The 27,812-nt window shown below is 40.7% G+C and overlaps 4 protein-coding genes across 6 annotated transcripts in view; 3 read left to right on the forward strand and 1 right to left on the reverse strand.

The window, feature by feature from the left end:
* Window positions 1-260: 260 nt before the first annotated feature.
* Window positions 261-10,289, forward strand: golm1 (golgi membrane protein 1). The gene is made up of 11 exons (XM_080044250.1): window positions 261-405; window positions 1,636-1,777; window positions 2,197-2,376; window positions 2,586-2,640; window positions 2,787-2,889; window positions 3,232-3,355; window positions 3,843-4,005; window positions 4,170-4,382; window positions 5,009-5,167; window positions 5,342-5,434; window positions 7,809-10,289. Exons 2-10 carry the CDS (start codon window positions 1,649-1,651, stop codon window positions 5,431-5,433), a joined length of 1,218 nt encoding a protein of 405 aa, XP_079900376.1. The 5' UTR covers window positions 261-405; window positions 1,636-1,648; the 3' UTR covers window position 5,434; window positions 7,809-10,289.
* A 1,272-nt stretch (window positions 10,290-11,561) lies between these two features.
* Window positions 11,562-13,510, forward strand: LOC307256304 (kallikrein-14-like; the record flags this gene model as incomplete). The annotated part of the gene is made up of 5 exons (XM_080035220.1): window positions 11,562-11,601; window positions 11,736-11,898; window positions 12,390-12,682; window positions 13,134-13,270; window positions 13,364-13,510. The coding sequence occupies 5 exons, from the start codon at window positions 11,562-11,564 to the stop codon at window positions 13,508-13,510; spliced, it is 780 nt and encodes a 259-aa protein (XP_079891346.1).
* Window positions 13,511-14,042: 532 nt separating this feature from the next.
* naa35 (N-alpha-acetyltransferase 35, NatC auxiliary subunit) lies at window positions 14,043-22,547 on the reverse strand. Its single transcript, XM_080048949.1, has 23 exons — window positions 22,348-22,547; window positions 20,950-21,075; window positions 20,805-20,838; window positions 20,405-20,519; window positions 20,206-20,280; window positions 19,801-19,968; window positions 19,539-19,605; window positions 19,323-19,366; window positions 19,162-19,212; window positions 18,601-18,684; window positions 18,360-18,474; window positions 17,977-18,155; window positions 17,830-17,889; window positions 17,574-17,680; window positions 17,372-17,438; window positions 17,063-17,161; window positions 16,770-16,948; window positions 16,542-16,678; window positions 16,385-16,452; window positions 16,145-16,285; window positions 15,198-15,320; window positions 15,017-15,097; window positions 14,043-14,640 (listed from the first exon to the last, which is right to left on the reverse strand). The coding sequence occupies exons 2-23, from the start codon at window positions 21,068-21,070 to the stop codon at window positions 14,581-14,583; spliced, it is 2,175 nt and encodes a 724-aa protein (XP_079905075.1). The 5' UTR covers window positions 21,071-21,075; window positions 22,348-22,547; the 3' UTR covers window positions 14,043-14,580.
* A 142-nt stretch (window positions 22,548-22,689) lies between these two features.
* Window positions 22,690-27,812, forward strand: part of agtpbp1 (ATP/GTP binding carboxypeptidase 1) — a 28,756-nt gene continuing 23,633 nt past the window's right edge. For all 3 annotated transcript variants that reach the window (XM_080049919.1, XM_080049920.1, XM_080049921.1), the window contains exons 1-3: window positions 22,690-22,803; window positions 24,281-24,339; window positions 25,596-25,726. In XM_080049919.1, the coding sequence (XP_079906045.1) occupies window positions 24,308-24,339; window positions 25,596-25,726 (163 nt within the window). In that variant the 5' untranslated portion in view covers window positions 22,690-22,803; window positions 24,281-24,307. The remainder of the gene's footprint in view (window positions 22,804-24,280; window positions 24,340-25,595; window positions 25,727-27,812) is intronic.

Below are 27,812 nucleotides of genomic sequence, written 5' to 3' on the forward strand. Positions count from 1 at the left end.
CCTTCACTTACTGCTCGTAAACTACATCTCCGTAATCAGTAGTTTACAAATAATACAGTCAAATGCTTAACAACATTGACTTAAGCAGGAATGTCATACCCGTATTTTACTCTATAAATATATCTCACACGTGTAATTTTTACATAAAATTTAGAGGACTAATGTAGGTTTGAATTATTTTAACAGAAATGATGGTCTAAACGTGTTTTTTCGTACAGCAACGAAAGCAACGCCTGACTGTCCCAGAGCCAGCCTGCCACAACACAGTTTGGATGGAGATAATGGACAGACAGTAGCTAACTGTCTGGCAGTAATGCGCTGTTAATTGTAAACGAATATATCACCAATTGTTCCTTCATATACTGGGCCCAACATTTAATTCCTGCTTTGTGACTCTCGAGTCGGGTAAGTAAACGGATAGCTAACTGGTGACCCAAAGCTAACGGCATCTAGGGACATGCTAACGACGATAGCATTACCCTACAGCGTACAGTAGTTGCTTTTAGCATTGGTTCGAATAGTAAAATGTCCTAAATTATGCTATTATATATAATCCTTCTTCTTCCACATGGCTGTATGTAAATGTTTGACAAAAATGGTGCTGAAACCTGTACTACAAACTACTATACCTGGTTTATGTGTGACAGTGCTACCACTGCCAAGCTCCTTCCTTACCTGAATTAAGGTGATCTATTACACGGTCGACCTTTTTGCCAAGCTGTGTGGACAAACAATGTTAACAGTCAGTCACGTTAGAAAGAAGAGGCATTTATTCAACACGTTCAATGTGTCAGACATGTGCTGTGATTTGTTATCATTCGCCGGATTTCCTTGTGTTATCGCAGTGCGTGTGTCATATTGAGCTGGCGTTGACTCCCTTAGCCCCCCTCCCTCGATCGTTTCTGCCACTGTGTGACATACACAGGGAGTCGTCGAGATCAATATCAGCAAACAATAGCTCAGGAGATTTAAAAGAGGAGCCTCAGGTAGCTTACGCTTTTAACGTTAACTCTTTGTGGGTGTTTGATCTATATACCCACCTTTTATTTTTTTTGTATATAAGTCTATGAAAACTCACCAGCAGGAAATAATCAATCAAATAATTAATCCTGCTATTTTTAACTGGTCTTTGCACCCTGCCATGGCCATTTGCATGACGGAAGAACCATAGAAAGGCAGGTTTGTGCATATTAGTTACACGAACAGTATTTCATAGCTTAGTCACCACACCAGATAATATGATACTGTCCCAGTCAAGTGAAACTATGCGAGAGTTTTGGTCCCGATGTGGGTGAAAAGTTGTGATGGGTCCATGGACGAGTCTGTGCTTCCTCAGCTTCCTGCAGACAATTTTAATTGAGTCAGCAGCAAACTGAGATCTACTTGCTGCCTCATAGTGTTCTTTATTTACACAATACAACGGGCAGGTGTGTGTTTAATTTATGATTTTCTTAAATGTGTTTATGTGTTCTTATTATTTATGCCCATGAAAACAAAGTTGCATTATTTCTAATGGAAGAGTTAAACAGGCCGTGGTGTCTTTTTGATCCGTGGTGTAACAGACAGAAAATAAACATGACATTATGGACATTATAAAGATAGTTCTGACCTAGGTTGTGGTTTGCATGTGTCTAGTTAACAGACAGCTATGGGTGGGCTGGGAAACGGCCGGCGTGGAGGAAGATCGCCCCCTCTAATGATCGGCGCTCTGATTGCCTGTATCCTCGTCCTGGGCTTCAACTACTGGGTGTCCAGCTCCCGCAACCTTGAGCTACAGGTAGGTTAATGTGTGTGTGTATGTGTGTGTGTGTAAGTGTTTCTTTGGTTTTCTAACCATAGTGGACAGTGGGAACAGAGCACACAGTAGGTACAGGTAGAGAGAGATCGGGAGGAGATGTTCACGAAAGAAAACGATTTTTGACAACAAGCCTTCTCCAAAACCGCTGACCCCACCTTTGACCTCAGACCTTGCTTATTTGCATTTGGGAAATAAGAAAACTCCAGAAATTCAGTCTGCTACTTGCCATTATTATCTGAGTTTCTGTCTGTGTTTTTATGTTCAATGCACAGGCAGATCATATAGGATTGAGCACACATTAAAAGAAAATAGTGACTAACCTGAACTCATCACAATTCATTTTGTGTGTGTGTGTGTGTCTGTGTGTGTGTGTGTCTGTCTGTTTGTGCGTGATGCAGACTAAGCTGTATGAGTTGGAAGGCCAGGTGCGGCGAGGAGCAGCAGAGAGAGGCGTAGCAGAGATGAAGAAGAATGAGTTCCAGGAAGAGATCCACAGACAGAAGGAGCAGATCAGCCACATAGAGAGTCTCTACAAGAGACAGCTGGAAGGAGCCCAGAACACCTGCAGCCAAGACAAGGTGCACACAAACACCACTGGCAGTTTAAATGCTGACAAAGTGCAAGGGGGACAAACTGCATATCACGCTGTTGTCTGCTGTAGCCACAGAGGAATTTTAAGGGGCATTGAACACACTTTTTGACTTGCTTGTTGTTGTGGTTCAAACTAAACAAAACATTAGGAAAGAGAAATAGACATTTTTTTTTACTTTATACTTTTTCCTCCTAGGGCACACTGCAGCAGAACATTTCCTCCAGTACCAAAACTATCCTAGATCTCAAAGGTAACAGTTTAAATATAACCTCTATTTCTTAGAATGTGTAGACTATTGCATGTACAGCCAAGAGAACGCTGTAGAAAAATCTTTCAAATATTACACAAATCAATTCTTATGTGTCTCTTAATGTCTTGTGCGTGTCTGTTCTTTAGGTAATCTGAATCAGCTCAACGATGACCTGGGGAAGCTTCAAAAGGAGCTGCAGAGTTGCCAAGGCAACATCAAAACCCTTAACAACAAACTCACCTTTGACATGTAAGAAACTGATTATTTCACTGTACAGCGATATTTATACAAGTCTGTTTGAAAAAAGAGATCAGGATGAGTTCTTTATCTTCTTTTTTGTTCATTGCAGCCCTCTTCGTAGGTTTAAACACATAATTATATCATTCCTGGTTAACGTGTGTGTGTGTGTGTGTGTGTGTGTGTGTGTGTGTGTGTGTGTGTGTGTGTGTGTGTGTGTGTGTGTGTGTGTGTGTGTGTGTGTGTGTGTGTGTGTGTGTGTGTGTGTGTGTGTGTGTGTGTGTGTGTGTGTGTGTGTGTGTGTGTGTGTGTGTGTGTGTGTGTGTGTGTGTGTGTGTGTGTGTGTGTGTGTAGGACCCATTGTAACTCCCAGGTCTTGTCCCAGAAGGAGCTGTGTAATGAGAGAGTGGCCGCTGTTAAGCTTGATTTTCAGAAGAAAATGGAGAAACTTGGCTCTCCTCCAGTCGTCTCCTCACAGGTAATTCGACTTTTCTGTTTTAAGATGAACTATGTGAAAGGATGTTCACCGGGCCGAGGCCAGCTGATCCACAATAATCCCCTTTGTCAAAGTATGTTGACGATCATTCCATGAAGTTTGTTTACACGCAAGTCAGGAAATGGAGTGGATGTTGCAGATAGCAAAGTTATAACTTTACATTGCGAGAGCGAAAAAGAAAGGATGTGTCCTCTGTCTGCTATTGTGTTTTTTTTTTTTTTTTGATTTTCTTTTGGCATTTTTATGCTTTATGTAGAGATATAGTTGAAATGGGGCTGAGAGGGGAGTGACATGCAGAGGACGACCGCGGGCTGGAATCGAACCCAGGTCCGCTGCTGGCCGAGGCCCATGGGGGGACGCCCTACCAACTGAGCTAAGGGCGCCCCCTCTGTCTGCTATTGTTGTCCATCAGGTTTTTCTGATGACAAAAAGGGGGATGTGTTATATGATGGTGTTTACTCCTCGGTAGGGAAATGCAGTGGACGGGCCAGTGAAAGAGGACAGACCTGCCAAGGCTGTGGATGATGCAGTTAAGACATCAACTATTGTAAACCACGACAACACAAGCCTCTCTCAGCCCAAAGAAACTGAACCACCTGAGCTGATGACCAATGAGATCACGGTGGAAAAAGGTAAAAGCCACGGCTGTCCTGCTGGCTTGCTTTGGCTTACTGGATATAAAAGCATGTAACGGTATATTTATGTATACTATGTGTATGTTTAATGCCATACATCCAATGCAAACTTGCAATAACAAGTGAACACTCTCCCTCTTGCTTTCTGCCTTGTTATTTAGGTTCAGATGGTCCGCTGGAGCTGTCTCCGGTCCCTGAGACTCAGTCTGTTCCCTTAGCGTCTACAGCCAAGCAGGACACTTTGCCACCGCCAGAGGGCGCTGTCACTACAGAGGAGGGCGAGGAAGAGACCAGCAGGTCTCTGAAGAAAAATATGACGGAGGATAAGAAGTCGGCGGCGACAGATGCTCAAGATATGGGCACTGAGACAGAGGGTAAATAACTCACCTTTTCACATTTCAGAAATTCAGACTCATTGAACACACACCAGTACAGGTTCAGTGCCAATCATTAGTCTTCAACATGATGTAGACACAATGTGGTATAGAATTATTTCTAACTAACTGTATCCAGCTGCAGTAAATGGTCACTACCGCTTCATTTGATGATGATGGTCTGAGCCTGAAAAGTTTCCTACACAACCCCATATAACTCATTTTGGACAGTTTGGCACATAGATACAATGAGGAATGTAAAGTTCAATCAAAAGATGTATTAGCACCATGTCCCCGTAACCATAAACAAATACACTGGCTGTCACTGGTTTAATGGCTAATGTAGTCAGTGGACGGTTTCCCCTATGGCCCAGCTCTATTGGAGATCCTATCTGTGTTTTTCCCCCTTGATTTTAAACCGCATTTAGGACATGCAAATAAAAAGAAGGTATGAAAAAGAATACGTGTGCATTTTATCTACCTGCAGTGTGACACACAACTCAAACAGCAAGCCAACTCACACACTTCACCCTGTCTGCTCCACTGAAAGCAGTCAACTACTTTGTTATTCCTATCCTGGAAGTCTCAGTGAAGTCAATATTAAACATCTTGGTTTGTTGAGGCAGACCCCGGGATGGAAGACATGCTGATTGACCAGTCCAAGGCAGATGACATTGTTACTGATGAGAAACTTGAAGAGCAAGAGGAATACGACGTAGACGAGCCAGTAGTGGGTGACGGGGATTTGGAGAAACCACAGCAGAATAAGCAGGCCCAAAACATAGGTATGTGGGTGTATGCAGAATTGAACTGGAAAGGTGTGTGAGTGTGTGTGTGTGTCAGTGTCAGTTGACCATTTCAAGGCCATATCTAAAGTCTAATGAGGGATAGTTGGTAATGCAAAGGGGATTTCTGTGTTTCATGTATAAAAATCAAACCCACATTGTACCCTCTGATAGACATGGAGGAGGAGCTGGCCGACTATAACGGAGACGATGAGAACGAAGGCGAGTTTGAAGCAGACAAACAAGCCGAGCTCGCTCAAATCTAAGGTACACACACTGCTGTCTCCCCCACTGACAGTCACTAGCTTCCATTTTCTTCTGTGGTAATTCTAGTAGAATAACTTTGACTTAACATGTCGACATTTGTGTAATGCATATCTTCATCTGAACTGCAGCTACCTGTTGTATGATCATGTTGCATTTCCAGATTTTGAAGAAAATATCAGTGGCACAATTTACTTCATGTGTGTTTTGATTAATTGTCCTGTGACTTTATTGAGGATCTAAACATTTGAACATATTGAAAAAGCTTTTGGCACATGTCCATCCTCAAGTCTGTTGGACATTTGTAATGTTGTTATATGTTTAATGCAGGCCTGCTATAGTCACTGTACGGCTTTATAAAGATAAACTAAAACTTTAGTCAGTTTTCTGGCTATAAACTTAACTTGAGTAAGAGCGAACTCTTTCCGATTAATAAAGAAGCTCTTAAACTTGATTATACAGCTCTCCCACTCAAAGTGGTGACAGACCATCTGAGTTACCTTGGGGTATGTTTTACCAGAAATTTTAAAAACCTATTTAAATCGAACTTCCTCAAATTATTAGATCAGGCGAAGCAAACATTATCGAAGTGGTCTCCTCTGGCATTCTCTCTCATAGGTAGAATAAATTCAATTAAAATGACATTACTCCCAAAGTTCCTATATCTATTCCAATGTCTCCCCATCTTTCTCCTCAAATCCTTTTTTCAGGCCCTTGACTCTTTAATGATAAATTATATTTGGAATGGTAAACACCCTCGGTTACGGAAAGCTTTTCTTCAAAGACCCAAACAAGCAGGTGGAATGGCCCTCCCTAATTTCCAATACTATTACTGGGCTGCTAATATCCGTTCTTTAGTGTATTGGGTGCATTTTCACCTTGACGACTCAGCCCCAGTATGGGTAACAATGGAGTCCAGCGCTATTAGCCCATTGTCTCTATCTGCCCTCTTAAGCGCCGCACCTCCACTCTCTTCGGCTATTCCCAACAGTAGTCCCGTGATTAAGCACTCCCTTCGAATTTGGACCCAATTTAGGAAGAATTTTGGAATGCAGAATTTTTCACTTTTCAGCCCAATTGCAGCTAATCATTTGTTTACTCCCTCGACAGTGGATGGTGCATTCAAGATCTGGCATAAAAAAGGCTTAAAATGCATCGGTGATTTATTTATTAATGATCTATTTGCTAGTTTTTCTCAATTGACAAAACATTTTGGTATCGAAAAGACTAATTTTTTCCGATTTCTGCAAATCAGGCATTTTACGCAGAAGTTGATTCCCCAATTCCCTCACAAACCGCCAGCCAATCATGTCGATTTGTTTCTTTCGGTAAACCCCACATTAAAAGGCTCAATTTCTGTGTTTTTCAACCTTATTTCGAAGTTGCATAGCCCCTCATTAGCAGCTATAAGAACCCTGTGGGAGCAGGACCTAGGTTCTGCCTTCACAGATCACATGTGGGATTTAGTCCTGGATCGGATACGCTCTACCTCCATGTGCGCCCGACATGCTCTTGTGCAATTTAAAGTAGTACATCGTATCCACATGTCTAAAACGAAATTAGCTCGTATGTTCCCCGATGTAGACCCGACCTGTGATAGCTGTAAGAGCGCACCGGCATCACTCTTTCACATGTACTGGTTGTGTCCCACCTTGACTGAGTTCTGGACATCAGTTTTTCAAACAATTTCTGAAGTACTTCAGCATCAAATTGAGCCGAACCCTTACACTGCAATTTTTGGCATTGCTCCAAATCCGGGCTTGCCTAAAGTGAAGCTGAAGGTACTGGCCTTCACCTCATTACTTGCTCGTAGGGCTATCTTACTCAAGGGGAAAGATCCTGCTCCTCCTTCCCACTCACATTGGATTAGAGACATTATGTCATGTATGAATTTAGAGAAAATACGTTATACTACCCAGGGATCCGAGAATACATTTGACAGAATTTGGCGCCCCTTCCTAAATTATTTTAAAAAACCAACAACAACAATACAAGAGTAGCTACCCACTCCCCTCTCTTATCTGATTTAATTTTATTTCTTTATGGGTTTTTTTTTTTTTTTTTTTTTTTCATATCGATTGTTTATTTTTGTTTCTTGTAGCGTGTATTTAGTTTATGTAATTTTTCAACATTGTGTATTGTTTTTTTTTGTGTGCTGTTTTTTTTTTGATGCAGGATTGTTTGTGGTTGGGTGGGGGGGTGGGATATGGGCGGGGTGTGTTCGGGGGAAGAAAAAAGGGGAAAAACTCAATCATTGTACTGTATTTGCTTCGCAAATCTTTTGACGAATAAAAAACCTTTGAAGAGATAAAGATAAACTAGGAAAACAGATATGCTACACATATGTTAATATCACAATATGTCATTGTTGTTGCAGGGCTGGAGTTGGAGAAGGAACTCGTGCTCCACATTAAGTAGCAGGACCTAAGCACAAAAGCAACCCACAGGTTAATGCAGCCCACCGAACAAAGTGAACTCAAAACAAACCCAGATGGACGATTCTATAAGAAAGGCTTGTGACATTAGGTTTGACGGTTCATTTCAAATGCATTTGCTTCCTGGAATGTCTTCAATTTATCATCTTAACTTGATTTTTGCACATTTGGTTTGATCACTTGTAGTCAAATATTTTACCAGTGGGGTCCTTAAGATTTTTTGTATTTAATATTATTCTGAAAGAGCCACGATAAAATGACGTAGAAATATGCAAAGGTAAGCTAGTTATGTACACTCCTTGTAAATCATGAAGACCTAAGATGTTTTTATCTTGGTGACTGCTCACATCAGACTGTATCGAAGATGTCTCTGTGTGTTTGGGTATTTATCTGAGTTTCTCACCAACTGTTCATCCAATCTATTTCACATAACGTCCCCAACGGGCACTGCACTAGTTCATTTCATTATGTGAAGTTGTTGTCATCTTAGTACTTTCATATCACCTACTTAGTTTTTAGTTCTGCATCAACTCCACACCAGTTGGCTTGAATAACTTGATCTCAACGTACCTGCAAAATCAGTAGATTTTAATTATGCGATTAAATATGTTGGTAATGTTCTTTCTGAAATGATTGTAACTTAAATGCAAAATAGGTGATAATGTGCAGACCCTTATAGGGTTGTGAGGTGTGAAAAAATACTGGAAACACCGCAGGTGATGCCAGCAACAGAACCCCCCCTGTCAGAGGCCTCTTCTCTTTCAAAGGTTAAACAGCATCTCAAAGAACACTTTTAAGTTATTTCTGTCCCTTCTTTTGAGTCCCATGTAAACCAAAAATATTGTAAAAGGTCAATTTGGCTAAATAGACATGCCACATAACAAACATGGAACACTTATTCTTCTGGATATTTTGCTGATGTTTAAACATATTAGATTGTAATTACTGTAACAATGAGCAGTCACTTCTGAAGTGTCACTTTGTTGAATCGCTTTGACGTTTAAGTGACAGCAAGGCTTTTTTTCTCCAGCTAGGAGCAGCTGGATAATATTTGTATATCACCAATCTAATTGTATTCTGACCCATGCCTTATCATTTCGGTTTGCACCAGTTTTCTCCTACCACAGGTCAGTTGCTTAATAGAAAAAGTGTGATTCAGGGCTGTGCTACATGTTTACTGATTTTGGACCTGCTCAGAGTTTAGTGAAGTCACCTTGTGGATACTGCCTCTCTGCTCTGCTGAATTGATTGGGCTGTATGTTTTGTGGAGAATGCGGAGGGTGCTTTTTTTTTTTTTTTTTTTTTTAGAATGGCTGTAACATTATGAAGGGCATTTACTTGAAGCAGAAACAGTGTGTTGTGCTTTAGGGACTTCTGCAATCCAGTCGATGTGAACTCCTCAGTAGCCGTGCTAAAATGTTGTAGTTCATTCAACTTAGACCTGCACTAGACTGGAGATTGTGTGGATGAATTGTGAACCTGAACTAATATTAAGCCTGAGAAATAACAAAAAGTTTTGTGATGGGATCTGTAGTTGCCTAGTGTATTATACAGGACAGATGTTTCATTTTCATTTGCTTTGTTTATAAGTGACTCAATTCCTAAGTTCCTTTTTGTAATTTCCATCATTTCCATAAAGCTTATCATTCCCAGAACCCTGAATCCTGTTGTGTTAAGTTATCTTCCCTAGAATTCCATTATTTACCTATCTGAAGTCTGTCTCGGTTCGATTACAGTAGGTGGTTAAAATACAATGGGTGAGTTTGTACCGTACGTACAGCAAGACTCTCGTGCACCTGACTGGCACAAAGTCTGTGGTTTGGAAGCGGTGAGATTTGATGACTGAAAGGTCTCCTGTCAGTTTAGTTTCCAACATCTTTCACAATGAGGTTAAAGCTACTTCTGAGGTTTCCCAACATATGCTGAAAGTCAGCAAACTGTCAATATGTACAATAAGATGCACAAGACCTATACTCTTAGCAATTTGATATAAACATTTGGCCATGTTAACTTATTTTTTTATTTATGTCTGGGACAGGTTATCATGTTTTAAATGAAGCCTCTCATACAAGAATGGGAGTGTTAATAACTGAGAATGAATTGTCCATCAATTTCTCTCCCCTTTTTGGTTGATCTTACAGATGAAATATTGTTCCCCAAATAATTTTTTTTGTTTTATTATTTTGTTATTTTATTTTCAAAGTCGGTGTCCCATTTCCTGAATTGAAGATGTCTTTCTACCTAGAAGATAAAATGTTTTTAAGGATTGTTTTTATATATAAATTGGATTCCCTTTTTTGTTCTTAAATCATGTGTTTAAATGTTTTAATGTCATTCTGAACTGCTGAGTTTGTGAAAGGTTGAAATAATCATAGGCTTTATTGATGATAGAGAATAAAAAAAATTTTTTATCACCAATATCATGACATGGTTTCATGTGAAATACATTGTTGTGTGTAACAATTATTTGCAATACATTTCAAATACCTAAAAATGAACAGTTTAATTCAGATGCATGTTTATACCAATGGTGTACCCTCCCCAATACACACTGAACACTTTACACAATGGGAGTTAAAGTCACATGAAACAAATCAACCACACACATGCAGTGTTCACAAGGCGATAAGGTGAACATATTTTGCATGAACACCTTGTCTATCCAGTTTAAAGACACGTCAACTGATAAGCAACTGAAAAAAACATTGTCCATCGAGTCCTGACAGCTGAAGATTTGTATAGATTTATCTCTTCACATGGGCCGTTGGTGTTAAACAGTCCATCAATGTATCACAATATTCAAAATACCAAACCCACATTCAAAGATAGGATTCTGAAGAGAGCAAAATGGAAAAAATGCTTGGTTTGCATTTCATCATTACTGTATATCTTCAAACGTTTACTATAGAACATTAAACATGGACTGGATTAAAAAGAATAAAATGTGGTATTTGATGTTAGACAGACACCTTGGTTGGCAGTACAAAATATATAAATATTAATAGATGGGAAAGGAGAGGGAAACATCACTATGACTTTTTACATAGTTGAGATTATAAAAAATAATTTATAAATATACAAAAAATACAAGTAAACAGATAGCCTACCTTTATTTCGATTCATGTCAACTTAATATATTTTCTGAATAGGCTATGTGCAAAAAGGACTGATGATAGTGTTTTCTATGACTGTGACTTCGACACTTTCTGTCCGAAAAACATCAGAATAATACAATAGTTAATATGGAAGCCGATATGCTGCTATTGCATGTGAAGTCAAGGTTAAGTAGCCTACACTGCCTACAGCTATTATGAATTAATATTAATATATATATATAATAATAATATAATAATAATATTAATTTAAAAAGACAAGAATCTGCCCAACTATCTTAATTTGAGAGTCCAGACAGAAATGTTCAAACAAAAGTGCCCTGACTTGGCTATTCCACTTGTAATGAATTCCCTTTTCAGTAAGTCCTTTATTGTTATTCCAGTCTTCTCCTTGTCCCCACCTTCTTCACAGTTCACCATATTGCTATATTAGGTTTATCATGAAATTGATTCTGGGAGTAGCCTATAGGCTGGTGGCCTTGTGTCACAGATAGCATCCGATAAAATGAAAACAACTTGCTATAAAAGGATGAATCCTCAGACGGTCATCCACCTGAACTGATCTACATCAGAGAGGACACGATGAAGCTCTGCTACTCTTTCCTTGTATTGGTGCTTGCTGGTGAGTTTAACCCCCCTCTCGTACAACTTCACATTTCTATTTGCAAGTGACTCTCTCCTGCGCAGAAGAGAAGTTACTACAGGTGAAATGAGCCTGAACCCGATGCACTGTCTGCCTCTGCTCTCATTTGTCAGGCGCTGCATGGGGGGTCTTGGAGAAGAGGATCGTTGGGAGTAAGTCCTGTGAAAAGAACAGGCAGTACCATGTCCAGATAGAGGCAAAGCAGGGGGGGGAGACCTGCGGGGGCTCTCTGCTCAACGCCCGCTGGGTCATCACTGCGTCCCACTGTGCAGAACGGTAAGAGGAGGCCACACTGCACCTATAGTCTCACCTAGGCCTATGTCATTCAGATAGATTGATAGGCCTACGGTAAAATTAGGAAAAAAAAACTATCAATGCGGTGCTAGTGCTACAATGTAGGTAACTGCGATTGGATCAAATAAAGTTGCAATAGAAAACAAAAAGATAATTACCTTGAATCAGGCAATAAAGGGACAATTTTTTTAAAGTAAATCAAATAAATAAATTAAAATTATTTGAAGCATATATGAAGCTTGTGAGCAAGTACTGTTCATATATAGGCTACTAGATGTAGGCTATCCTAAATGCTTCCCCCCTTTTTGTCTTTTTTTGTTGTCTTTTAAAAAAATATATACATTTGTCAACAGATATTTGTACGTTTTTATTTTCAAAATATTATAAAGAGTTTCAAAAATATATATAGCCTACTCCTTTAATTCATGTTTGTCTCCTGACAATGAGTTTTCCTCCACCTTTCTTTCTTGCAGGCTGGTGAAGGTGAAGCTTGCCGTAAATGAGGATAAGTCATGGTTTTCAAAAGGTGTGTCTTGGTTTAAAACCAAGACAGGATTATCCAAAGTAAATGAGCAAGAAATTGATCAGGCCCATCAGTTTACCTTCAAAGACGAAGAGCATTCCCACGACATCATGCTCATAAGACTGAAGAAGGATGCGTCTCCTAAACTTCCTACCGTCCGTCTCCCTTCTGCTACCGACTGTCAGAGACCAGTAGTGGGTCAGTATGTGGATATCGGAGGCTGGGGATCCAAGAAGGCCGGAGGTGAGCCACACACACAGAAAAAAACACACACACACGCACACGCACACGCACACGCACACACACACACACACACACACACACACACACACACACACACACACACACACACACACACACACACACACACCCAAACCAATGATTCAGTTCTCGGAAAGAATGATGTACACTTTCAATTTCCTCAGTTTACTCCATATTACACATATTGTAAATAATGTTCCTCATATTTCACATTTCAATTTATTCACTTTTTTCTTATACTGTTTGGTTTTGCCGTACCTTTTGCATTATTTAGAAACTATTTATTGTATATATTATTTATTTCATCTGATATTGTATCCTTTTGTTCTTATTGCACTGTGGGACGGAGAGAAACGTAATTTCGATTCCTGGGGCATATTGCAGAAATTGACAATATAGCTGACTTTGATGATGTGATGTTTGAAATCCCCAGAGGCCAAGATCCCCAGCAGCTTGATGTGTGCCAGCACAAAGATCACCGAATGTGGAGAGAATGATAAACCTGACAGCAAGTACCACCATGGTGACAGTACCATGTGTGCCCACGAACCTGCTGTGGAGTCCTGTGCTGTAAGTAAACAGTTGAACTGGATCCATCTTTATTATCCGGCGTATTTTCTTAATGTTTGTCAAATGACCACACCTCTGATTTCACTCTTCCAGGGTGATGCGGGCTCAGCTGTGGAGTACAAGGGTCTCCTACAAGGGATCATTGTCAGCAAACCTGTTGATAAGTGTGCAAACACGATTGTTATGCTGGATATCTGTCACTACATGGAGTGGATGGACAAAACCATGAAGGAAAACTGAACCTCATAGGTTAATACAGAAATCCCAAATTCCCAAATTTGCTTAAATATCTCATAGGCAATTTTCTTCTCCCATTTCCTTTCTGTAAACAAAAGAATGTACCTTCCCAAACCTAAATATACAAATCTAGATCATTGAGAAAATCATCTGCAGTGGCCGAAATGGATTTTGTTGTCTCAATCAATTCAGTGAAAACATGTGAAATTATTTTCCAGCAAGGAAATAAAAGACAGAATATTAACACCATTGTTAAGACTTGTTTTATTTTCTTGAGTTATGTGGCTTCTCAGTCCTTTGGTGTTGATTGGATTGGTTTGGTTTGAGGACATATTGCAGGAGCTGTTCGTTGTAAAATCAGGTTGTACAACATTTTCTGTGTTTATATGCTTTTTCTCTGCACCTATAACACAAACAGTGCGAGTGGTTCTTCTATGCAAATGGCCATGTCTCCATTTCACAGTGCAGACTGATGATATCACGTGAAAGTAGTGATGTAAAAAAAGTATAACAAGACACCATAGAGTTTTCGGATTCAACATGTTTATTCAGATAAGCACATGAATACATAGAAAGGCTTCATATGATTGAATGATATGCACCCATTTCCTTTACAGTTGTTCTCTTAATGCCTTCACAAAAACTGTTCTGGAGGCAGCTTATAAAAATTTCCGTTGGCCAGTAGGTGCAAAAAGCACCTGGACTAGTGTCTGAATCTCACAAGCACACACACACACTTACACAATAAAACAAACAAAAAATTGGGATATTGTCACTCATTTAGGTCCAGTTGAGGGTTCTCTGGTCTGTTATATCGTGTCTAATCTTTCATTCAGGTGAAAAAAGCTGGGTGTATCAAACACTCCCTTGTACACGTTTACAGTTATGTGCATCACACACACACACACACACACACACACACACACACACACACACACACACACACACACACACACACACACACACACACACACACACACACACACACACACACACACACGGACTGGATCAGGGCCATTGTGAGGGTACGGTCTTTGCAGTTGATGGTCTTTGGGAAGACACTCAGAGCAGAGTCAGATAATCTTGACCACAGGAAAATACTTGTGGGCTGAGAAGTCAAATTCTGGGAGCACCTAGGGATGCAGACATAAAGGTATTTTACATCAACAACGTTTTTATTTTTTTTACATTAGAAAACACAATACATGTCAATGTAAACGCCACCTCATGCATTGCCCACTTAAAAAAAACATGTAAAGCAAAAGTGGTGAAGAAATAGTTAGCGGACAAACACTTGAACGTTTTACAGTGGCCCAGCCAGAGTCCTGACTTGAGTCCAATTGAGAATCTGTGGAGGGAGCTAAATATCAGGGTGATGGCAGAGACCCTCCAAATTGAAAGAGTGAGAGCTCATCGCTAAAGATGAATGGGCAAAAAAATACCACTGGAGACGTGCAACAATTTGCCAGGGGTATGAATAATTTTGGGCATGACTGTACATTATGTTACCTTGGTGTCCTTCTTGTGCCCTCCAGCCAGGAGCTTTGTCACTACAATGTTGGGTTTTGCCACCTTCAGTATACGGATCACCTGTCACAAATCATCAACTGGTTACTGATAGTTGAGAACATTGGAAAAGGTAAAAACAAACAATATAATATGTTTTTCCCTAATTGTTTTTTTTCCTGACCTCAGAGTCTGGGATGGGCACGTTTTCTAGGATGAGCTTGGCCTGCTGGAAGTGTTTGCTGGCGGCCATGTACAGGTCAGCAGGGCCCGGCGGAGGATTGTACTTCTTCAGATCAGACATCTCCTGGAGAAGGGCGAGAAAATTCAGTGAAATGAGAAAAAAGATAAAAAGATAAAAAAGGTGATGATGGGAATAGAATGATGGAAAGGGGGGATATATAAGTGAAAAGAGGAGGAGGAGGGACACGAATGAAGGGATGTTTGGAGGAAAGGAGTTCCAGAGGGTTGGGTGAAGTTACATAAAATGCTTAATGTCTGAGTTTAAAAATGCGTCATGACACTTTAGACATATTTGTAACACTTTATTTATTTTTTTAGATGATGCATATTTCAATTAATAAAAAGTTCCTGTACACCTATCAACAGTAACAAGTATTTATATATATTTAAGGGTTCAAAAAAGTAAATTTTTTCAATATATATTTTGGGGATTTAAAAAAAAAAAAAATCAGCCGATTTAATCGTTATCGTAGATTTTTCTCTGAAAATAATCGGCATCTGCATCGCCATTCAAAAATCCATATCGGCCGGGCCCTACACTGGGGCCCCCCAAGGCTGTGTGCCCCCTGCTCTTCACGCTGCTGACCCACGACTGCGCTCCATCCTTCAGCAGCAACCACATGTGAAGTTTGCGGACGACACAACAGTGGTTGATGGACCTCTACAGTACTCGCCTCCTTCCCTCTCCTCTGCTCCCACGAACACTGGACTGTGAACCCCCCTCCCATTGCCCTCAAGAACTCTTGAGGAAGAACTCTTTTTTATATACCGTTTTTACTGTTTATCTTTTTCGTCTTTATTTTATTATTATTATTGTTCCTATTGCACCCTGGGTCGAGGACAAATGCCAAAAAGGTAACAGGAAATGTGGAGAGCATGCTACAGTACCTTGAACTGAATGTAGTGCACAGGTGGGGGCGTGACCACACTGTTGAAGGGGGAAAAGCGATGCTCATAGCGAACTTGCTCGCTGTCCAACTCAAACTGAGGCTTACGCACCTTCCCGTCCATATCCAACGCGACCATAGTCTAAGGAGGGAGACAGAGAGCAAACAGAGGCTGGATGATACTGTGTTTTGTGTCAAATGTTGAGAAGAGAGGTTCAGAAAAGTGCATTTGAGGCTCTACCTTGTACATGCCAGCACACATGTTCTGGTATGCTTGACTCATGGTTATCTCCTTGCTGAGAGGGCGAACTGCAGGTGAAACCCAAACATTGTGTTATCATAATTATGGACACAGATTCGCACTTGATTTAGCCACCTGAGGCTACTGTAGGCCGTACCTTTCTTCTTCTTCTTGATCTTTTTGCTGCTGCGTCCTTTCACCTGCTCCTCCGTGATCCGCTCCTCTGCCATCTGAGAGGAGTCGGCTCTGCTCAGAGTGGACATCAGCCACGCGTAAAGGAACTCCGACAGGTACCTATGGCGAAAGACACACACGCAATGAACCACGGGGAAACGAAAGTGCACTTTGTATCTACCAGATTGTGTGTGTGTGTGTGCGCTCTCACCAGTAGATGTAGTAGTACTCGTGCATGCTGTACAGCTCCAGTTCAAAGCCACTCAGCAGGTACTGGACCATGATCCTGAGGTTGTGGTAGAGGATCCAGGTGCCGAGGCAGGCTAGGTGCTGTCGCTGAGGCTCAAGTTTCATAAGCAAGCTATGCAAGGCCGCATCCACCTTCTCTGCCTGCAGAGCACAGGAAAACAATGTAGCAGTTGGATTAAAAATGATGAAATCACAACTGTCCTCAAAAAACAGAAACTAGAACTTTTTCTTGTTAGTAACTTGTGTTGTGCTTACCTCATCCTGCAGCGTGGCAAACTCTTCAAGAATGTGACCTAGCTTGTCTCTCTGCCGAGCTCGGTTGTGTCCGTGGATCTGGATCAGACTGCAGAATGGCTGTAGGGAAGATTGACAAGACAGTAGCCTGTTTACTTCAAAGGTTTATGACAGAGTAGCTCACACTTTCAGTCTTACTCCTGACATCACCTTTGAGGAAGCAATTTTATGTTCTCCTCCTCTACTCTTAACTTTTATTTCAACTATGTGGTTAAGGTTAAGTAAGCTAAGATGTACAGATTGTGACTTTGAAGAGTAAAGGTAACATACCCTAGAGCAGTGCGTAACAAAGGAGTCAATGTAGTCCTTCGCCTGATGGTTGTTGAACAGGCAACACCTGGAGAGAAACAGGTGCGCGCACACACACACACACGCTCAAGACTAGATAAACTCACTCCTCAGACAATCCATTATTAACTGATGTACATAACCTGAATGCCATTAAATGAGTCTGGTTTTGTGACAGACTTACTTGTATGAGAGGACAGGTGGGCTGACAAAGTATCTCAGAGCATCTTTAATCATGTCCTGCATCAGGTGGGTCCCAAACACTTTCTTATTATCTATCAGGAACGTTGTCTGGATTTAGGAAAACAATCTGTTTAGTTCTCATACGCGCGGTTTTAAATGGACATGTTTGAAATGATAAGACTTCATCGTGTACAAAATGGTAACTGTTTCATGGAATCTCTTGGTAGATAACGGAGAAGTGGCGATTACTAACTCACCTGAAGTAGAGATCTGGAGAGCACACATGGCGACTGCTCACTGAACTCAGAGAAGAAGTCCTGGTGCACAAAGACAATATTAGTTTGAATTCAAATTCCTTCAGTGTTCATAATGTGAAGTGAAAGAACTGGAAAGAATGTGTTTACCAGGATGCCATGCAGGTTGGTGGTGTTGATCACGTCGCAGACAGTCTTGATGCGTTCTATCAGTTTGCCAAAGTAAGCCACCATGTCCTCTCTCTTGATTATCTTGGCATAGCGAGGAAAGGTAGGTGGCAGCAGCCTCTGGTTTACCAGGGGCTCAAAGCCCATCATGATGGGGTGGTCTGCAGCAGCCACAGATATACACATCATTTAAAAAAGAGAAATCTTAACGCAGGTCACATATCGTTATCAACGTATTGTAGTAAATTGGAGCAGGATAAAACTGAACTTTGACACGGAACATGACAACAACTCAACTGGATGGCTGGAGAGCAAGATCGTGTATAATGTACACACATTAAGGCTGAAGTAAATGAACGCTTCACCTCCTTTAGTGGTGTCGTTCTGTGACTGGATGCCGTGCTGAATACTGGAATGAATGGCTGATAAGATGTCAGCAGCCTGAACAACAAGTTTCTGGGCCTCACCCACCGAGCTGGTCTGGTGCACAAAGAAAGATACAACCGTAAACTGATACACAAATAGAAACCGGAGGGGAATAAAACATGTGGTGGCCTTTAACTCTTTCATCGTCTAACTGTGTGTCCTTAAATATTGGTGTGTTACCTCTTTCTTGGTGAAGGTGATCAGTGCAGTCAGTAGAAGGCGTATGAACTTGATTCTGTTGAAAAGTGCCAAATACTGCTGATGCTGGAAAAAGAAATGAGAACATTAAACAGGCTCACATAAATGCAATGCTATAAATACACTTTTTTCCTATTTAGTCTTTAAACAAGGCACAAGAAGAATGTGCCTTTGAGAATGCTGAATTAGTTCTGTTTTGACCACCCAGAAAAAGTCTATTTTTGGGTCTAAACTTTTTTTTTTTCTTGATTATTATCGTTACTATAATAAACCGATAGAGATTCCAGCAGAGTCACCATAGGTCGTAGGAGTCCCACACTCTGATTGACAGTGGATGGAAAGTGAATTATAGCAGGCAGAGACTGAGAAGGATAGTACAAGTTGTTCTTTTTGTGTCTGGAAAGTTGGGAATGGATACTACTTATTTAATTAATAAAAGAGCAGTGAAGTAACCTGATTTGTTGCTTGTATTCCATAAGTTAAGATGCAGTTAAAGCTTCGATTCCAAAAACAAATCTCTATTGACATGGCTGTATGACTTACCTCCACCTCGACCTCAGGGTTTCGCTGCTCACCCTGTCGAATGCGCGTGTTCTAATGCAGAAACAAAGAAACCCGTAAACATTGCGATGCTTGGCATTTGTATCAACAGGATTTTACTGACATGGCAAAGACTGTGGCTTGAATCAGCCGAGAACAGATACCTTAACTTTCCTCTGTAACTCGTCCTCCACATCTTTTAGCATACCTGGTAGATAGAAACAAATAAGGAAGAGAGAGCGAGGAGAGAGAGCGGGAGAGAGAGAGAGAGAGAGAGATGACCTCAGCTATCCTGGTTCCTCTGAATAAACAGTAATAATCTGTATTGGCCTCCATTGTCTACAGTATACAAGCAGCTGTGTTTGTGCGAGTACTTGTACCTGTCACCCGCAGGTCTGTGACATTATTTGCCATCTTGAAGCCATAGGTCATGGCCTGGAAATCCTCCTGCAGAAACATACAGTATAAGTTAAATCAACAAATCAGACAGAAAGACATATAAATATGACAATGAGTTATGAATGGCCAATGCACTTTTAACAGCCTTCCCATCCTTTTTTTTAACAAAAATATCAGTTGGCAGACCAGACACACAAATCTAATGATTACCTTACTTACACAAACAAACACAAAATTGCTTACCTCCTCAAACACAGCAGCCTTGTTGACTTTCTCTCGAGCGATATCACACACCTTCAGGATTCCCAGGGCAAATGCTTTGAGGGCCGGCTCCTCAATCAGGTCAGGGTTATGGACGTACAGACAGGTGAATACAGTCTGCGCCAGGGAGTGGCCCTCCAGCCATGTGATCTAAAAATACACACACAAACTGTATAAGCACACGAGTGCTGGGTTTGATGCAGTGGTGCTGATCTGAAATTCAATGGGCTTTTATTATTTCTTTGATTCTGTTTTCTGAGTCAAAGAAGAAAAAAGTTTGCTATATAGTTCAAATTGCCTTGCCATGGGGATAATTCAATATATAAAACAGCTATAAAGTATATAAGTGTGAGAATACAGTTTGCCATATAGGAGAGGGAAACTCACCAAACAGCAACAACATGTGTCTATGATCCCGATGAGTTCAGGCAGACTGAGGTCTTTCACCTTGATGGCACCCTCCTACGTCGAACAAAAGAGAAGATTACAAAGATTAAGACCTACAGTAGGTGGTTAATTGAACAGTTCATATTCAAATCAAGAAAATGAGGCTCTCTGTTGTAGTGAGAGATCAGCTTTACTGTACCTTGATAGCTTGTTCAAAGTTGAGCACTTTTCTGTTGACCTGGTTTCCAATCATTCCCGCGTCCATTTTAGGATCCATCATCTCTATGGCCGACATGGCCTCAAACAGGCCGAACCTGCCACCATAGCGGAACAATTAGGTTCTATTTTGTGTGAGTCAACAGAGGTTCAACAAATCTTGGATTTTTAACCCTATTATCAATGATAATATGTGTGCACTGATAACAAGCTTATTATCAGTATGGGAAAATTCAAAGCAATTGTGTCAAAAAATGACAAGGATTAGAATGCAATAGCTCTGTCCTTTTCATGCTATGAAGCCTCTGAAAACAGTATTTAGACTGAGGGACATGAACTGACCCACTAAATGAGTCTGCAAAAAGAATTTTGATCTTACTCACAGTTTGTCATGAAGCAACTCTCCAAGGTTGAGCTCTGCATAAATAACAGATGGAGGAAAGAGAAAATGAGAAACACGTCAGTCGCCCTCATCACACTCACACACACACACACACACACACACACGCATACACACACACACGGTACCTTTGCATGCGCCCTTGAATTCATGTGTGATATCAACCCAGTTGGCATTGTTCTTCATCTTTTCTGGGATGCCCAAACCCCAGCCAGCATCATCATCGTCAACTGCCGACTTCATCACCATGATGTCTATGAAAGAGACACCAGGACAAAGTGTTCAAAATATCAGCTATTATAACTTACTAACACCATTAATGATAGCATGATAACACAACATTATATGATCGGATTAAATAACAGCTCAGCGTAGCTTGAGCCAATGAAGAGCCTCTGGTCTCACAGAGTCGCAAGTATTCAGCAGACGACTGTCTTTAGATATTTATCAATCATGAACTGAAAAATACAGATGAACATTCTCCTAATAATTTACTACATTTCTTCACTTTCTCCACTGGAAACTCCAAAGGCTAGTTGGCAAACAATACAGAGCAGCTGTGGATATAGGAATAGACCAGTGTTGATGACTGCAATATTATTTTCAAGGTTAGTCATGAATATAGCTCCCTGCTTACATAATTACTGCTTTTCCAATGGCATCTAAAGAACAAACAAAAAAACATCAGATATAAAATATCAAAAGCAATACTTTGTCCATTGTTTCCTTGATACATTTAAGCTATTTATTTGCTACAAGGTGCGGCATCTTTTTTTGATAATGTTACACATTTATTCTTATACTTGACCTCTACTCCTAGAGAGCTGGACAGGGAGTATATTATCATGTATGGCAACAGTTGAGGACTAAAACCATGCTCCATGAACTGACTTTTGAGAAAGAGAAAATGAAAGCCTAAAATGGTGTAAACTGCTCGGCTGACTGCACTGGAGAGAGCCCCAGTCCTGTAAACCAAGAACATGTCAGTAGTTTGATGGCTTGTTAACACCTAATCCGGTACGAGTGATTTGCTCCCTTTTAACTCATTTATGGAGATATATTTACACGTATAGTATATAAGACATTTTGAAATAAACTGAGGAGCAACTTATGTAGCAGGTGATGGGCGTGTAGTATGTGTGTATATAACACAGTACTGAATAGATAATACCTGATCACATGCAGGTGAAGTCATTACAGAATAAAGGAGATATTGATGCATTTCCTTCAATCTGGCTTTGGCAGACACCTCATTGAGAGAACATGAGCTTGACTAACAAAAAAGTGTCACAGTGCAGTTCACACATGTAGGATGTTAAAGGACTTGAGGACATAGCTAGCGATCAAACGTCAAAGTAGCTTCTTATAATACCGTGTGCTAACAAGCTAATGTTGCCCACAATGGCTGTTTCCTCTGAACAAACACTGAATATCGTGACTATAATAGGTAAACTAATTTGTATCAGGTACAAAAAATACAAATCCTGATTTTAGAAAGTATATTTAGGCTGTAAATTAGCACGTACCTCAGTTTGATGTATAAACCATGTAGCTAAAGATCTCTTCAAAGCAAAGGCTGTGAAGATTGGCGCATAAATTATACGTCACACACCACTGTCAACACTGGAAAATGTAGTCCTCATACGTCTTGACGCGAGATAAATCCCCCAACGAACAGCTTATCAGTCAAACCCTGGCCAGTGAAGGTTTAACTGTATATCAATGTTATATTTTGGTGCAGTTTATGGTGCTCTTAGCTCGTTCGGGAGCTTTTCAGTCTCGTACGAACTGCGCCTAAAACACGGCACACATACGTACTCTCGCGAGGTTTCCGGGCAGCCCCCTCTGACAGTTGGGGCTGGTCTCATCACAACATCACATCACATCAGGGCGTTTCAGACAGCGCTCAGACAAACAGTAGCAGCCCCCCTTATCTCGGAATTGGTCCTTCCTGAACGGGACAACAGTTCCTCTCCATATAGGTACGTTGACTCCTCAACATTTTAATTACTAAACTGGCCTGTTGCTGTTGCTAAGAGCACCTGGGTGGGCTTCATTTAGCACTATTGTTAGCATGTTCCCCCTAGCTAGGCTGCCGTCGTAGACAGGCGGCCCGTCAATGAGTGACTAGTCCAGCAGGTGCAGTGTACAGCAGTCTCAGATAGATTACCCAACCTAGCATCTAGTAAAACAGTAGCAATAGCAGTTACTGACCCAAATTTCCCTGCGGGCTGGTGTTATAATGACAGTAGCTTATGTTGTTTTTCTAAATGGATTTTGGATTGTGGAAAGAGGCAGCCCCTATGGGGGGGGGTCACTGTGGCCTGGCCATCTGTCCCATGTAAACCGGCCTCCACAACATGACAGGGTTACAGTTGCTTTGGAGAAAGCTTCACTAAAATAATCCCTAACTGTGAGTGTGTATGGCTTCTAGCTACACTTATGCTCCTCACCATAATTCATAGATAGATAGATAGATAGATAGATAGATAGATAGATAGATAGATAGATAGATAGATAGATAGATAGATAGATAGATTTGTACATACCAATGTGTGGCCTAAATCGTCAGGGATCAGGTTGTAACCATGGACTGTACAGTATAAGAGGTTGTTGTAACCATGGACTGTATAAGAGGTTGTACCATGGACTGGTTGTACCTGTAGTGTCTAGTTAGGAAGGGGGCTGGGCTGTTGCAGTGTGACTCTTCAATATTTTAAAAAGCTGGAATGAGGAGGAAATTTCAGATGGCTTAATTACAAACTCTTTTTTAAGGGACAAATAATTCAAATATTTAGTCTTGTGTGACGTGATGCTATTTCTGACGTTCATTATTATTATAATTTTTGAACCATTAACTGTATTTAATTTTTATCGGTTCTTTTTATAATGTATCATTTTAATGTAATTTTAAGCCAATACAACCATGTTATTAAAGTCCCAGTTAATAGCAATGTAATTTTATATGGTGCTAGAGGTATATTGGGTAATAGCTTTTAATTTTACTGCAGCATTATACCTTTATGACTCAACATCTTATCTCAACCAATGCTCCTGTGTCTCCCCCCTGACCTCACCTAAACTCTTGAGATATCTGTGACATAGCAAGTACACTGAGCTGCTGCTGTAGTCACTGGCTTGCTTCAACTTGCTTTTTTATTGTTTTTGTTATATATGAACCATGTGTTCAAATTACCTTGTGTGCAGGTCTTTTGTCTCCAGACATTTGAGATCTGCAGCATGTAGGGTCATCCCTTTGTTGTGTGTGAAATCAGCATGGAGCTTCTGTGTGTCTGTTAGAAGTCCTGTCATGGTAGACTCAATATGAACCAAATATCTGCAGCTGCAGGCTGTCCCTCCCTGCACCCTCTGCTAGACAGGTACACCCTCGAGGTCACCAGTTCTATGCAGGTATGATACACTGTCAGTGAAGTCTTTTTTTCTCTCCCTCTCTTGCAGACGACATGAAATGTTGATGTGTTAAAAATGAATAAACCCAAAATGGCCACAGAGAAAGGGTGAGTTGCTTTGCTTTTTGAAAACAAACAAATGCAGTTTTCTATGCACAAACACACACATGCTCATGCTGTGATATGTTGTGTGCATGTGTTTCTGTTGAACAGCTGCTGTGTCACAACCATCTGCCCCCCCCCCCCCCCTCTCTCGCTTACCTTTACCCTGTCATGTCATCCTGTTCTTGTACTATTTTACCTTTTAACTGTCTCTGCCCTGGTGTCCCTGCTGTGTGCGTGTTTGTGCAACTGTGCAGAGAAATAGTTGGCCTTGCTTGAGCCTGCCATGTGTATTTGTCATGCTGAATAAAAACTAAAAGCACACATCATTAATGTAGCAGTGTATTTAATCTTATTGAGTTTACTTAATTATAATTTATTTTATTTTATAGTTAATCTGTGTTTATCTACTTGACTAATGCAGTGACTTTATTTAGGCTTAACTTTGTCCTCCAATGTTTTCCTTTGGCCATACTTGCGTCCCCTTTTCCTTCATTCTTTCCATTTTCCTGTTTGTTTCTCTTTCTGTCTCCAGCTGAAACGCTCTATCGTTCCCTACGTCTCTCTCTCCTTCTGTCTCTCTCTGTCTTTATAAGGACATATCAGAAACCCTGCTCCACTGGGTACAATCACAACGTTTTGATTCTCTCTCCCATGTTTGCCTATGCTGTACCAACAAGCAACCTTTAACCTTGTGTTTCCAGCTGACTGCCACTGAGCTAAGGTCATAAACGGGGGATGGGCCATAACCCAGAAATAGTGAAGCACTAGAAGACGGCCTCAACAGACACCTTCACTGAAATGAATGAAATAGAGTCATTATCCATTCATTATGAATTAATTATAAACTTTGTAAAGCACTTTGACTGTCTCAATAAGTGCTATATAGATAAATGTAATAATAATAATTATTATTTTAAACATGGCTTTTTATCATAATAGAAAATCCTGTTTGTGTTAGTCATTACTCACATATTTTCCTCACTGTGGGCATAAGAGCGACTGCTTTATGTTTTAAGTGTCACCATATGTTAAATCCGATCCATCCTTCTCTTATAATCCTGGACATGGAGCATCTATATAACATATAGTGTGATTACTACATATACTGATCCCTGCCCTTTCCAGCCGGATTCAAACATGCATTTTTTTATGATCTCTATAAATGCATATAAGGGAGTGCATTTACAAGTAGATTTATCGGATTTATTACATACAGTCTTCCTAATGGTGAACACATGTGCATGCGTGTGTGTCTCCAGTATTCCCAGTAACTCCAGGGTTGTGATGCTCCTGGGCCAGCTGGAGAGGATGAGCGGAGAGGCCATGGTGAGGGAGGTGGAAACGGCAAGACAGGTCACTGCAAAGATCCTTCATATCATACAGACGCAGGGTGAGGGTCACACACACACACACACACACTCACTCACTCACTCACTCACTCACTCACTCACTCACTCACTCACTCACTCACTCACTCACTCACTCACTCACTCACTCACTCACTCACTCACTCACTCACTCACTCACTCACTCACTCACTCACTGTAATATTTGTATTTGTCTTCACATTTAACAGGACATTACTCAAACACATATACTGCTTGAAGCACATTTTTCAAAACTAGCAATGACACATATATTCAGGTTCAGTCTGGGGATAGAGAAAGCAGTGCGTCCTCCAGATGTGACGACTGTCGATAATCACAGAGAGAGAACAGAAGAGACCCAGATTCTTCACTTTGCTCTTAGGCACTACAGTCATCTGAAGCCCCCTTTCCATCAGTCTGTGAACACTCCCTAGACGACCACAAATAAACACCAGAAGTTTGCATTTGTAGCCAACTGGGAAATGGCATCTTTCAACAGCTGGTACTTGATGACCTTGGTCATAAAGGCCTTATCTAAAGGCTATGGTCAAAATTGCACCCACCCACAAGATGGTCACCTCTCTGCTTACTTACCGTACTTTCCGTACTATAAGCCGCACTGGACTATAAGCCGCAGGTGTTATAATGTTTAATTACCATATGTTAGAGTTCGTGCACAGAGGGGATTGCCGGGAAAGAGATGGCTACTTGAGGAACCTCCCATTTATTAACATTTCAATAAACAAGTTGCATATTTGCATAACGTACGTAAGTGTTACCATTTAGTGCAATAGTAGATACTAGGGATGGGCACGAGTGTTTTCGCTACTCGTGTGATCGCTTGCATTCCTCAAGGATCAATCGATTCCTCGTTAAACTTTTTTCTATTTTTAGAACGCAACGCATCTGTCTGCAGAACAACAGTTGACCGCAATAAAGCGCTCAATGCTTATGTCAAACAGTCACAGTTGCCATATGATATTAAGGATTTTTTTCCACAAGTTTAAAACACATTTTCCTCACTGAAAGTAATTAAATAGACGGGCCACAATTTAAACCGATCCAGTAGGTCTGCGATGGGGAGAAAAAAAGCATGGGCTGTAGTTGTAACAAAATTGCCTAAGTCACCATTTAAAATAAGAAGGGCAGCAGATAATATAAAATGATTGTCCTACAATTTAAATACATATGAATAACTCACCAGATAGTTGTAGGCCTATATCCAACCGCGTAATGCTCACTCCATGTCCGTGAATAATTACCGCAACTAATTCCTCATTAACGGAACGTTACACCGGTCGGTTTTTGAATCTTATCCCCATATTCCCTATTGAAGGCTTCTTAACTGTTGTTGGCTCGGAGCGAATGTGTCTGAAGTAAGCCTTGCTTCTTCTTTTCTTTTCTTTCCAAGCGGAGAGCACCTTGCATGCTCACCTGGAGTCTACTCATTACTAACTGAGAGTAACAGGTGTCATCTCCCCTTTTTATAAACGTAACTTTATCATCGGCTTTGAAATAATTGGACAGTTGTATTCCTGAACATGTTCTGGAGAAGAAAGGAGAGACCGTGTTCAGCTCCGCGGTGCTGTGGAGAACACAGGCTGCGCTGCGGTGGCACGGAGGTGGCAGTTATTTGCAGTTGATGTTTGACACAACGCTCAGTTTATTGCACTTGCATCAAAATATTAAATTTTGTTAAACTTTATTTTATCCGTTTTGTACACGTATATAACATTTTAAAATAGGGGCGGCCACGGCCCGCCGGCCTAAAGGCTACAGACACTAAAAAAAAAAAAAAAAAAAGTTTTTCCTCATCCACCAATCGAGTTCATTTGAAACGAGGAGTACTCGAGTACTCGATTACTAACGCCCATCCCTGGTAGCTACAGAACATATACTGTGCTGTGTAATAACAGGGTCGGAAAATGGGGAAAAAGTCGCGGCTTATAGTCCGAAAAGTACGGTACTTGTCTTTCTATAATTGTGAGGACACTCATTGAAATAATGGATTCCCTAGTCGGTTACCCTAACCCTAAACATCCACACTGAAGGCCTAACCCTTACTTATCTCTAACCTGAACCTCATTCTAACTTGAAACTGTCCAATGA

Source organism: Ammodytes marinus (genome assembly GCF_949987685.1).
Source record: "Ammodytes marinus genome assembly, chromosome: 2".
Classification (NCBI taxonomy): domain Eukaryota; kingdom Metazoa; phylum Chordata; class Actinopteri; order Uranoscopiformes; family Ammodytidae; genus Ammodytes; species Ammodytes marinus.